General features: G+C 32.9%; 1 protein-coding gene across 1 annotated transcript in view; it reads left to right on the forward strand.

Moving 5' to 3' along the window:
* Window positions 1-13,972, forward strand: part of PRKCI (protein kinase C iota) — a 58,665-nt gene that overhangs the window by 25,744 nt on the left and 18,949 nt on the right. The window contains exons 3-8 of the mRNA XM_063093765.1: window positions 746-835; window positions 2,566-2,616; window positions 5,598-5,683; window positions 7,064-7,204; window positions 7,455-7,509; window positions 8,727-8,785. Of these exons, the coding sequence (XP_062949835.1) occupies window positions 746-835; window positions 2,566-2,616; window positions 5,598-5,683; window positions 7,064-7,204; window positions 7,455-7,509; window positions 8,727-8,785 (482 nt within the window). The remainder of the gene's footprint in view (window positions 1-745; window positions 836-2,565; window positions 2,617-5,597; window positions 5,684-7,063; window positions 7,205-7,454; window positions 7,510-8,726; window positions 8,786-13,972) is intronic.

Genomic DNA, 13,972 nt, shown 5'->3' on the forward strand with positions numbered 1-13,972 from the left:
GAGGATCCAGCTCAGGCCCCAACTATGCTCTAAATGATTTTTTTATTGAGGAATGCCATTGTCCAGGGAGATGTGCTCCCTCATTGATTGCCAAAGATGACTCAGTTCTTTGGCTGGTTGGCTAATGGTGGTGTTTCTTCCTTCTTCTCTCTGTGTATATTTACTAAAACTCTGCATTTACATTTAAAAGCAGCTCAAGTGGAACTGTTCTTGACTTCAGAGTACACTGGTAGTTGTATTTCTTTTCTGGGACTCCTTTGAGCGTGATCTTATTTAAAGGAAAAAATTTGACAAAATAATTACATGGAGACCTCTAACCAACCATACTGTGGCAATAGGGAACTACTTTCTCTTCCTCTTTTAAAGAAACAGGTAACAGAAAGCTTGCTCTTGATCATACTCACTAGCCGTGTAACAGTGACAATTTAAAATGTGGTCAGGATACATTCTGTCTGCTCTATTTTGAATACATATAATATGAAGAATAAAATGGTTTTATTTGTATAAAATTTGGTGTCTTTGAACCTTGTGTAATATTTTGTACAAATAGAAATGAAAGTTATATCACCTACTTCAGAGAATAAAATTGTCTAAATAAATATCTGAAGATTATCCTTGTCAAATATTTCTCCATGTGTATATATTTGTTTTGCCTCAAGATATTTTATTATGGGATTTATTTACTACTCATTGCATTTAGAAGTTTTAAAAAAATGAGCTTCACTTTACTTTTTGTATTTTTTAGGAGACCCGTGTACAGTATCATCTCAGTTGGAGTTAGAAGAAGCCTTTAGGCTTTATGAGCTAAACAAGGATTCTGAACTCTTAATTCATGGTAAAGGAGTAATCATTTCTTACTCTTCTAGAGCTATAATTTTTCTTTTTTAAATAACCCTATATTCTTGACCATTTTAAAACATAATCTTGATGTCATTTTCTTAATCTCTATGCCTTGTCCCTATGTAATTGTCCTTATTTAGTAGTTCTTCAAATGTTAAGGAAGATGAAATTAATTTGCTTCTTATAGTATTGGGAAATTTGTTATCTGTATATGCTTTCTTAGATAGTAAAATATGATCTCATAGCATTTCAAGTTTAGGATAGAATGATGAGAATTCAGAGCCTAGTGAACCTAAGTCATCTCTTGCAGTTTTGTAATGTATGCAAATAATAATCTCCCAAAGTAAGGCATCTTAAATATTTTCTTTTGTTTAAGAGCTAATAGTGAAACCATTTACATAGTATTTTACAGACATTAATGTGTTTAAACTTCAGCAACCCTGAGAAGTGGGTAGTATGGAAGAAACCTAAATTTGGTGATCGTGTAACTGATACATTATAGAGCTGGGTTGGGAATCTGTGAATTCTGGTAACAAATCTGTGTTCTTTTCATTCTACTATGCTAACCTCAAATTTTTTATGTCATGTAGAACCCACTTGATATGCTACATTTAGTTGCAGTACATTGGCAATATTTCATGTAACTTTTTTGGGAGTTGCAAGAGAACAGATAGGAAGCTCTTTAAAACATAGAACAAATATAAGTCTCCCAAGTACAAGGAATCATGTCAATACCTTGTTCTTTTCTTTAGAGTGTGGTTTTTAAAAAAACAGTAGTTTAATTTGACTTGACATGGTGACTCCCAAGGGATCCATAACCTAGTTTGTTGACATCCCAGTGGAGCGTTAGAAGTCATCTTTTTTTTTTTTTTCTGTCATTTCTTTCTAGAGTGAAATTACAACGAACTTTTAAAGAGCTGATTGATCAGTGGTATTAAACAGTTTTAAGTTTTATTGTTTTTTATACTACAGAAGTTAGTTTTCAGAATTTAGCTTATATTTCAGCTTTTAAAAATATAACATTAAGAATTGTGCTTTTCATACTTTGTGTTCTTTATTAAACTGTATCCTTTAGTACATCACAGACTACAAATAGTTAACTAGATGTTCATAAATTCACTATGCTTTATTTTCTACCTTGTCATAAAAATGGTTTGAATTAGTATGTTTATAAATTTATAGTTTCTAATATATACTTATTTTTGGATTTTGATACTGTTTCTGGTGTTAATTTATTCCTAGATTTAGTGTACATCTTTTAAAAACTTTAATGTTTTATATTCCATATTTGTATACATTTTTAAAAATTAATTTTAATTCTTCTTTGTAGTACACTTGTCACTTAATGATTTCTTTAAGGACAAAAAAGTAATTAGTGATGTGACAGGAACTGAAATTAGTAATTTGATCTTCTTTTTTTTTTGGCGGCTGACTGGTGTAGAGATCAAACCACATGCCAACCAACTGAGCTAACTGGCCAGCCCTAATTTGATCTTCTAATGAGTTGTTTATAGACATGTCTTCATGAAAACACTTCTTTTAGATAGCCTTGGTAAAATGGATCCCTTCAGATAATATTGTCCATATGCTAAGTATCTTGTCTCAAGTGAAGAAAGGGTCAGGTTGAAATTTGAGTCATTTTTCCTTTATATCTGAATTTTAAATTTTATATAATTTGTATGTTTTAAACATGCACTTAATTAATTTTAGTTTATTTTCTTTCAGTATTCCCTTGTGTTCCAGAACGTCCTGGAATGCCCTGTCCAGGAGAAGATAGTGAGTGTTTATGTACTTTATACCTTTGAAAAAAGTTATATTATGCAACGGCACAAGTGAAAAGAAATCAGAAATAGAACTAAAAGTTCATGTGATTTCTTTTCCATTTTTCAGTCTAATTTAGAATGCATTAGCATCTGCCTAAAGTCTACTTTTGCCAGATCCAATATAGATAGTTTTTAGTTACAAACTTACTCACCTAATTGTCTGTTGCACATATGAAAGGAAAATTAAGTTAATTTTAAGTTACGGGTCTTCCTAGTTTTTAATTTTGGAAATTTTCAAACCTGATTTCTTCATATGTACATGACTTTAGAAGGAATAGTGGTAAATATTTTGCTTTGAATTAAGTGAAATAGTTCTAAACTTTCAGTTCTGTGACTCTTTATGCTCCCTGGTGAAAAGGGAAAATTAAAGAAGTATGGGCGTTTGTACATAGGATTGAACAGGGGCCATGTACTACATAGGAAGATGGGGAAATACAAGCAATAGGTACAACCCAGAAGCAATACTGAAAAATTCAAGTCTAGATTCAGGTAGGAATATTTCACTAGGGTTCCAGTGGCAGATGGATTAAGGCCATGTAGGCTTCCTTGACAGAGCTGTTGGAGAAACAGCCATCTTCTCTTTGTTCAGAGCCAAAATTTTGAAAGACTTGCCATTGTAGCAGATCTTCTTGGTTCCAGAGTTCCATCTCCAAATCTATTTAAGGTCTGTAGCATGCTTCCCAGAAAAAATATTTCCTAACTTTTCATTATACTTCATGCTTACTTTCCCTCTTTAAAATTAATTGGTGGAGATTTTGACACCACCTCTCCCGCAGAAAATAAATACTAAACTAGAGCATGGAAAAAAACTGATAACCATTAATGTGGTATCTTAGCCCTCTTTTGATTCTTAGGCAAAATTAAAATGTTTAAATTTAAGGTTTGTCAAGTTGTAGTTCATGAAAGCTTCTGAAATAGAATCTTCTTTTAGTTTAAAATGCTATTAACAGAAACTTTCTGCTTTGGTTACTGCTAACAATATATAATTAAAAGTAAAAGCATCTATATTTAAGGTTTTGTATTATGTTATCTTAAGATTTCTAATTCAGACCATTGCAATTGGTCTTTTCTATCTTAATTTAAATAGTAAATTCAGTGCTACATTTGCTTTAAAATATGAGTTTAGTAACCTAATGCATTCATAGTATTAACTGTTACTGTGGAATGTTACTATTAATGATTAGTAGATAATATATATAATAGTGATGGACTTAACCAAAACTACAGAGTTGGACTAGATTTGATCTTTTGGAACCTCTTTCTCTAAGTATGCTTAAGAAAAGCATTAATATAAAAACATTGGATGAAAGGTTGTTGGGGAAGAATGTATTCTTGTGGTTATAAAATATCACTTACAGATTACTTACAAAAAGTAAAATGGGCCTTAACAATGAAGAGATCTATCCATCGCTACCTTTAATAGTGATTTGGCATCAGCAGTAGGAGCCAACATTCTTACATTTGTATACTTCATGAGGTCATGCAATAAGAAATACACATCACTATGATTATTTTTGCTAAAAGTATTTAATATTGACTAATCATGAAGAAACAGAGAAATCCAGAATGTGGGACACAATATAAAACAATTGCCTGGACTCTTTTTTTTTTTTAATTGAATCATAATTGATTATACATATTTTTGGGATTCAGTGTTGACATATGTTGATCAAATCAATGTTACTAGTTGCATATTGTTACAAATTGTACTTATTCTTTATGCCCATTGTCCAGTCTCTTCCTAACCTCCCTACCTCCCCCCTCACACCATTGATAACCCTAGATTTCTTCTTTCCCTCTGAAAGAGTAATGTTTACTCTGTTGATTTGTTGCCTAGATGACCAGTCCAATGCTGAAAGGTGTGTTCAGGTCCCCCAATATTATATCATACAGCAGATGCTTCTTCTGTCACTCTGTCATGGGTTTTGTGGAGAGAGACATCCTCTTCTATTTGGTCTCTGCTGGTGACTCTCCTTGTGTCATTGCACTCCAGTGGCTGGCAGACCATCTGCGTGGTGATTGTGACGTCTAGCCACTTTCATGGCAGCCAAGGTTACTGTGGTGGCTGTGGTGGGCCACCCACACAGAGGTGATGTTTTTGGCATGCTCCTGGGTGGGGGGTCCAGTCCCTGGCTCTGTGCCCTGGGAGGGGCCCCAAGGTGCTGGTGGTGTGCCTGGTTGTGGGCTGGGGTGTCCGGTCTAGACTCTTTTTTTTTTTTAAAGTCAACACCACAAAAAAACAAACAACAAATAAGGCAGACTGAATGTTTTAGAATACGTTAAAGAGACAAAAAAGGTATAACAACCAAATGCAATGCCTGAATCTTGATTGGATCCTGGATAGAAAAAGAAAGCTTTGAAAGACACTTTGGAACAATTGGGAAATTTTCATATGAACTGTATATTGGTGATATTGAATTAATATTAATTTTCTAAGATACGGTAATGTTATTATGGTTATGTAAAATTAGGGGAAATATCCTTAATCTCAAACAATGTATATTTAGGTATTTAAGAGTATTTAAGTGTCCTGGTGCCTGCATCTTACTTCCAAATGATTTAGAAATATAAAATGTTTGTTTTTGCAGAGAGAAAAGCAAATATGACAAAACACTAATAATTGGTAAATCTAGGTGAGGGAGGAAGGTGTTTATGCTTTTAGCTTTTTTGTGGGCTTAAAAATTAAAATAAAAAGCTGGGGGAAAATTTAATAAAAGGAAAGCAATAATAGTTATTCAAACATTTGTAGCCCATGATGTTTATTTTCATTTAGTCCCTCAATGAGCCTATTTTACTTTTTCACTTTTGGGTTTTAATCAGTATATGTTTTCTTCTTGCAGTGAACATCATGAAAATAATCACAGAGAATTATAAAGTGACTTCTCCTCACACTGCTCTTTTTTTTTCTTTTTTTAACTTTTAACCTTTCTTCAGAATCCATCTACCGTCGAGGTGCACGCCGCTGGAGAAAACTTTATTGTGCAAATGGCCACACTTTTCAAGCCAAGCGTTTCAACAGGGTAAACTTAGTTTGTTGAATGCTGATAATATTTGTGACATCTATTTTTTTTTCCCTTTTTATCATGAAAGATATTGTTATTATGTCTTGTTAATCCCTTTTTAAAGAAGTTAAGTAGCATGGCTTTACATGTAAACTGTATGCCTGTAGTTTTGTATTTTTTTTTTTTTTTCTGTCCAGTAAGGGGATCGCAACCCTCAGCACGGTGTGGTCTGCACCACGCTCAGCCAGTGAACACACTGGCCATCCATAGATAGGATCTGAACCCGCAGCCTCAATGCTACCAGCACCACACTCTCCCTAGTGAGCCATGGGGCCGGCCCATGCCTGTAGTTTTTAATAGCGTCTCCTTTCTCTCTTAAAAATGCTCCAGAAAGGATGATTAATTATATGGTTATCCTAGCTATAATAAAATTGGGTTTTTAAATATAATTGAAGGCAACTGGAAAGTAAGCAAGGTTTATTTTGCAATTCGTTTAATATTGTAACTTAATTTTCACTATTTAGAAAATAATAATAGCAAACACAAACCTGGCTTTTACTATGTACCAGGCTCTTTTCCAAATGTTTTTACCTATATTGACTCATTTAATCCTTACAATAACTCTATGAGACAGGTACGATATATTTCCATTTTACAGATGAGGAAACTGAAATGCAGGGCAGTTAAGTACCTTGCCCATGATGACACAGCCAGTAAGTGGCAGAGCCAAGGCTTGAAAACAGGCAGTGTGTCTCCAGAAGTCCGCATTTTTAACAACATTTCATAACTACAAACTTATGGACTCCATTTCTATTCTAAAACTAATGCCATGTCCTAAATTCATTAACGTAAATAGAAACCACCACCTGAGATCCCCAAATTCTTGTTCCCAGTAGCACTGATATATTAAAAAAGGCTTTGAAATGAAAAGTCACTTTAGGTGTTGCTTTTTAACAAAGCAGGCTTTGGTCTGATCTCTGAACAGTCTGGAAAGTTTATGTTTGTTTAGGAGTCCTTACATGGCTTTTTCTGTCATATGTTTTTCAATTTTAATTCACTATTCCTGTTTTCTGTTTTTCTGAACTTAATAATATGAAGGCTGAAAATTCTTGGGCTTATATAACAGAAAGCAGTGTGGTTGGAAATTTCATTCTCTCTTTAAGCTCTCCTTTCTGTTTATTTTTCAGTGACCTTCATAGCTTTTGAAAAAGTTTTGTTTTGTTTTGTTTTGTTTTGTTTTGTTTTGTTTGCCATGGGCTGGCAGTTGACATCATGATAAGGGGAATTGAGTTGGAGAAGAAAACCACTTATTTTCACTATTTTATGAGTAAACTGTTGAAAAATGGTTATGACCTTTTTTTTTTGGTCAATAAAATATTGTTGAATTATTCTTTTCAGCGTGCTCACTGTGCCATCTGCACAGACCGAATATGGGGACTTGGACGCCAGGGATATAAGTGCATCAACTGCAAACTCCTGGTTCACAAGAAGTGTCACAAACTTGTGACAGTTGAATGTGGGCGGCATTCTTTGCCACCGGTAAGACACGGTTGTCAATTTTTTTTTAATAGAGCATGTTTGATAACACGACTAGAACAGAGGGTTGAAATAGAGAAGTGTTAAGGAATTACAGCTCACAAAAGTTGTTACAGAGTGTGGGTAGGAATACTTTACATTCCAGTTAACATATTGTGAACTTTGTAACTTTTGAAATTACTATGTTAATATTTATTTGTAGGATATAGTTAACTTTTTTGTTTGACCTGCTGTATATGTGTTTGACCTGTAGGAACCAATGATGTCCCTGGATCAGTCTTCCATGCATTCAGACCATGCACAGACAGGTAAGAATGATGCTGGCATGAACCATTGTTCATTAACAGAGTAGCATCTCAAGACTTCTTTAGATGACTGTTTCACCCAAGTTTAAAACATTTATGTTCTTCCCAAATAAAAGTAGGTAAGCATATTTTATGGTGGTAAGATCAGTCACAATATTTAACATACATGTTTGGCATTATAAAAAAGACAACTATGTAAACTACAACAAATGACTATTTTTTTTCTAGTTCAGATAAATTTCTTTTGAGACTCCTTTAAATTCAGCAAACCCAATATTTTCTGTAATAAAAAAATATAAAGCTGATTTTGTGGGCCATGTTGACTGTGTTCAGGTGACCTGCTTTTATTAAAAGCTTTATTATCAGAAGTAGAAATTATGTAAAAGATATAGAGATGCAGTTTAGGAAATTCCAGAAAGATGATGTGAATTAAAATGGTGTACAGGCACAAAACCTTAAACACGTATCTGGGAAATCTGGAGAACAGTGAAAGGGGGTACAGCAGCCTAATCTGATCTGGGCTGAATAAGGAAAGGGAAGACAAGGGAGTTTTTCTGGAAGGACAGAATACAGTCTCTTGGTCATGGAAGAAGCTGGCTATATGAAACGTAGGCTTTTTTTGCCCTGAGTAGCTTTAAGGAAATAGAAGTCCCATCATTGCCAGTTCGTTGTTTGGTTTGGGTTTTTTTTTTTTGGCACCTGGTGGGTACAGGGATCTAATCCTGGACCTTGGTGTTATCAGCACCGCCCTCTAACCAGCTGAACTAATATGCCGGTCCCCTTGTCAGTTCTTTACTAGACCTATGTGGTAGTCAGGAACATTTTGAGTATCAAGGTAGTGAGAAGTGAACACCGTAGGCCCTCTATTTCTATGTCTCATTCATACTAAAAGATTCAAATAGGGTTTATAGAGTCACCCTTATAGAAGGAATTATTTGATTAATTTGTAAAGAAGAGAAATGCTTAAAAAATACCAAAAATATGTGTTAGGAGTATTATTTGGCTACCAGATTGGGTCCTCACTAAAGATATAACTCTGTACTTGTATATTTATACACAATTTTTTATTAGTAGGACAGATACTCAGTTTTAAATATTGAAAACTTCTTTAGAAGTAAAAACTAAAAAAAAAAATCAGGAGAAAATTTTTATGTCAAACTCATTAATGGATGCTATGTTTTTCTCCCTTTTTTATATTAATGTTTGGGATTGGTTTTTAGTAATTCCATATAATCCTTCAAGTCATGAGAGTTTGGACCAAGTAGGTGAAGAAAAGGAGGTAAGATAATTTGTCTTATTGTACATTATGTCATTAGCTTTTTAATGAGCCTCAACAGTTTAAAAATATGACACATGAACTTGCTTAGATTTTAGATCATAATGGTAAAATACAGGAATGATTTTTAATGATTCCAGAGTTTGATTCTGATTTAATTTAGTAATTAAATTACTAATTTAATTTAATTTAGGAAGTAATTTGGTGGGATAACTTATTTTCAGTTTAAGATAACATACCCTGAAAATTATAATGTATTTAAGAATAGTGTTTGGAATACTTGGTAGTATTGTTTAAAATATATTATAGACACTTCCATTTTGTGGGCTAATTATTTATTTAAAGTATAAAGAATTAATCATATTAACTGTCACTATTTTTTTCTGACTATTAAGCACTTTATCAGTTTTTAAAACAAAACAAAGTTTTAGTTAAAAATATTTAATTAAAATGATAACCAATTTTTTGAAAAAAACTGGTAGTAAAAAAGATTATTATGCCTCATATTGACTACTCCCAACTTGACTTCTTAGAGGCAACTATTTTTTTTTTAATTGACACATTATAACTGTACATATTTATGGGGTATAATCTGATGTTTTGATGCATATATGTTGTATAATTATCGAGTCAGAATAGTGTATCCATCACCTCATACATTTCTCATTTCTTTGTGATGAGAACATTCAAAAGCCTCTCCTCTGGCTATTATGTAATATACAAAACTTGACTGTTGACCGTAGTCACTCTACTGTGCAATGGAATACCAAAACTCATTCTTCCTATCTAATTGTAATTGTGTACCTTTTGGCCAGTCTCTCCCTGTTTTTCCTTCACCTGTACCCTCCCCAGAATCTGGTAACTAGTGTTCTACTCTTGAAAAGTTTTTAAGCATTTTTAGTTGTGTTCATAATGTTTATATCTCTGTTTCTCAGTTTTTCAAATTTATGTATTTCTAGCCAAGAAAGATTTAGTTCACACTACCTCCCCTTTTTCTCTTCTCTTTCCAATATTTGATAGGTGTATTATGTTTTGGTCTTCTCTTAGTTACCATTTAAACAAAACCCAACCTATTATTATGGAAAATTTTGAGCATAAATAAAGACAGAATAATATAACAAAGCCCCTGTATTCATTACCCAGTTAAAGCAATTATCAATACATGGCCAGTCTTGTTTTATCTACCCACTTCCCTCACCCCTCTATAATTTTGAAGCAAATCTGTTGGTAATTTATTTAATCTCACATCTCAGTTTCTTATTCTATTTTAGTCAGTATTTTGATTCTCTTTTAGCTATGCCTACTCTTACTCTCAACTTTTCTTTTAGCCGTGTATTTATTTTTACATTGCCAAGGTTTGTAACATTTATAATCTGTCATGCAACTGTAACCAAATCCTCCATATTTTCTTCATAAGTTGAATGAATCAGTCAAAGAAGGAAAGTCCTGATAATAAGGAGTGAATCCTCTGTTTTTCTAGAATCATAAGTTGCTAATGTTTCCTTTTATTTGGTCCTTGATGCTCTTTTATAGCTTTTTGTTCCTTTTGGAGTTTCTCATTACCAGTATTATTATTATTATTATTTTGGTTTGATTGTTTACCAAAGACTCATTTGCCTTTATATTCAAGATTTTTACTATACTTTTAAATTGAAGAATATCATGCATACAGAAAAATGCACAAATCACAAGTATATAGCTAGATGAATTAGCACATGGTGAACAGTAACCATGTAATGACCACCTGGATCAATAGGTCTACCAACATCCCAGAAGCCCGTCTTGTGCCTTCTCCCAGTCACTTACACTCCTTTATCCCCTACAAGTAACCACTATCTTAACACCACAGTTTAGTTTTGCCTTTTTTTTTCATTTTGTATAACTGGACTCATACAGTATATATTCTTTTGTATCTGGCTTCTTTCACTCAACATTATGCTTGTGCAAGTCAGCTATGTTTGATATAGGAGTATTTCATTCATTTTCACAGTTGTTTCAATTAATCTGTTCTACTGCTGATTTTTTTTGTTCCTAGATTGGGATTATTATGATATTCTGCTATGAACACTTTTATAAATGTGGTTCGGCACACCTATATAAGCATTTCTGTTAGGTGTATAACTAGGAGTGGAATTGTTGAGTCATGAGTACATTCAGCTTTAGTAGATAATAGCAAACAATTTTCTAAAGGGCTTGTATTAATTTATTCTTTCACCAACAGTGTATGAGAGTTCCATTTGTTCCACATTCTTGTCAGCACTTTATATAGTCAGTCTTTTAAATTTTAGCCAATCTGTTGATTGTATAGAGGTAGCTTATTATACATTCCTTGATGAATACCTTTTCATATATTTATTGGCCATTTGGATATCATCTTTTGTGAAGTGCCTGTTCTGTCTCTTTTACCCCTTTTTTAAAAAGGGGAGGTGGTCTGCCATTGTCTTATTGATTTGTAGGTGTTCTTCGTATATCCTTGACATTAGTCCTTTATCAGTTATATATTCTCACACTCTGTGGCTTGTTTTTTCACTCTCTTGATGGTGTCTTTTGATAAACAGATATTCTTGATTTTTATTTCTTTTTTTCATTATTAAATAAATGACTTTTAGAAGAGGAGAAGAAAGCTAACGTTTATTGACAACCTACTAGGCTTTTATATTAAATATTAACAGTCACCAAGTTAAAGTTTCCAGAGGCACCCAGACTACAATCTATAGAGAATAAGAAGTGTCTATGAAGTACTATCATGTCTATGTAGATTTCCTGTTGCAGCTCAGATTGTTCACCTAATAGTTTTAGTTCTCGATTTTTAATATGGTGAAATACATAAATCTTTTCCTTTATGGGTCCTGTTCAAGAAATCTCTTGCCTTTCCCAAAGTTATTGAAGATAATGAAAAGATTATACTTTTACCTGTTATTCTGCAGAGCTATCTTTTCATCAATTATGTCTATCACATGATGTATTTCTGGATTCTTTTTTATTTTCCCTCATCTTGCTTATCCTTGTGCCAATATCCTACTGTTATGATTACTATAGCTTTTCATCTAGTAAAGTAAGTCTTTTTTACTAAGTCTTTTTATCTAGTAAAGTAAGTTCTTCTACTCTGTTATTCTGGGAATTATCTTGGCTACTGTTACTAGCTTTTTGAATTTTCATGCAAATTTTAGAATCAGCTTGTCAGTTTCCACAAAATCAACTAAAAACCCTGCTGATCAATTTCAGGAAAAGGGATGTCTTTACAATATTAAGTCTTCAATCCATGAACATGGCATATTCTTTCATTTATTAAGCTCTTCTTTAATTTCTGGCAATGTTTTGTAGTTTTCAGAGTTCTTGCAATATAGGTATTGGGTATTATTTTTAGATTTAGTTATCTAATTGTTAAATGCTGTTTTATAGATATAATTTTTTTTTTCTAAATTGCCTTTGTATCCTGCGACTTTGCTAAATTTACTTATTAATTCTAATAGTTTGTTTACGGATGCTTTTAGATTTTCTATGTATACGATCATGTCATTTGTGAATAACAATTTAATTCCTTCCTTTACAAATCTTATAGCTTTTATTTAGTTTTCTTGCCTATTGAATTGTCAGGGACCTCTCCGGATAACCAAAATGATGTTAACAGAAGTGGTAATCAGACATTATTGTCTTGTTCTACATCTCAAAGGGAAATTTTCTAGTATTTTATCATTAAGTTTGATGTTTCCTGTAGGTTCTTTTTTGGTTGATACCCCTTATCAAAATAAGGGAGTTTACCTCTATTCCTAGTTTGCTAAGATTTTTTTTCTTCATCATAAAAAGATGTCAAATTTTGTCAAAAACATCCTTTGACATTTATTGAATTAATCATATGTAAATTTCATTAATTTTCAAATATGAAACCTATTTTTCATTCCTGAAATAAACTCCATGTGTCATGATGTTATTCTCTTTATATATGGTGGATTTGATTTGCCAATATTGTTTTATTTTGTTTTTTGTTTGGCATTATTTATTGGCATTATTTCTTAAATTTTTGAAAGATTCACCATAAAAGCACTCTGGGCCTGGAGTTTTCTTTTTGTTTTGTTTTCTTTTTTTTGGCAGCTGGCTGGTACAGGGCTATCCAAACCCTTGACTTTGATGTTATCGGTACCATGCACTAACCAACTGAGCTAACTGGCCAGCCCAGGTTGTTCATTTCTGAGGATATGAAGTGATACCCTTTTTTATTCCTGATAAAGGTTACTGCGTATTCCCCTTTTTCCCCATCAGTCTTGCCAGGGCGATATCAATTTATTAGTCTTTTCAAAGAACAAACTTTTGGCTCTTCTCTGTTAAGTGCTTATTTTCTATTCTAGTGCACTGATCTCCCCTCTCATCATTTCCTCATGCTTTTATGTCATTCAGATTAAAATATATCCTTATCTCTATTGTGATTTCTTCTTTGACTGATATATTATTTAAAAGCATACTGATTAATTTTCAAATATTTGAGAAATTTTTTTTTGTTATTGGCTTCCAGATTAATTTCACTGCAAGTCAGTGATTGTGTTCTGTGTGGTTTTAGTCCTTTGAATTTTGTTGAAACTTACTTGAAGACCAAGCACATAGGATTGGTAAATGTCTTATATGAATTTTTGAATACATTGTGTATTCTGTAGTTGGTGGGTACAGTGTTCTGTATAAGCCAATTAGGTCAAGGTTATTAACAATATTATTCAATCTTCAGTAATCTCGTGACATATCCAATTGCTTGTTCCTTCCTACTGAAAGATTTCATTGTGGATTTGCCTGTTTTTGTTATTTTTTACTTTACGTATTTTGAGGCTATGTTATTAAGTACATACAAATTTAAAATTATAATATCTTCTATTGGATTAATACTTTTTCATAATGAACTATCCTTTTCTGTCTGTAATAATGCTTCTTGCCTGCCTTAAAGTCTGTATATTAGATAAATAATGCATATTAATTTACCTCAAAGTTTAGTAGTTTAAAACAACATTTATTACATCATAGTTTCTGTGGGTAAGGAATACAAGTCCTCTGCCTCAGGGTCCCATACAGGAAACAGTCAAGGTGTTGACAAGGGCTGCCATCATTTCAAAGCTTCCATATTCACTTACCTAGTTGTTCATAGGGATTGAGTTCCTTGCCACATGGGCCTCTCTGTTATGGGGTAGCTCACAGCATCATACCTTG

This window comes from Cynocephalus volans, chromosome 1, assembly GCF_027409185.1.
Source record: "Cynocephalus volans isolate mCynVol1 chromosome 1, mCynVol1.pri, whole genome shotgun sequence".
NCBI lineage: Eukaryota > Metazoa > Chordata > Mammalia > Dermoptera > Cynocephalidae > Cynocephalus > Cynocephalus volans.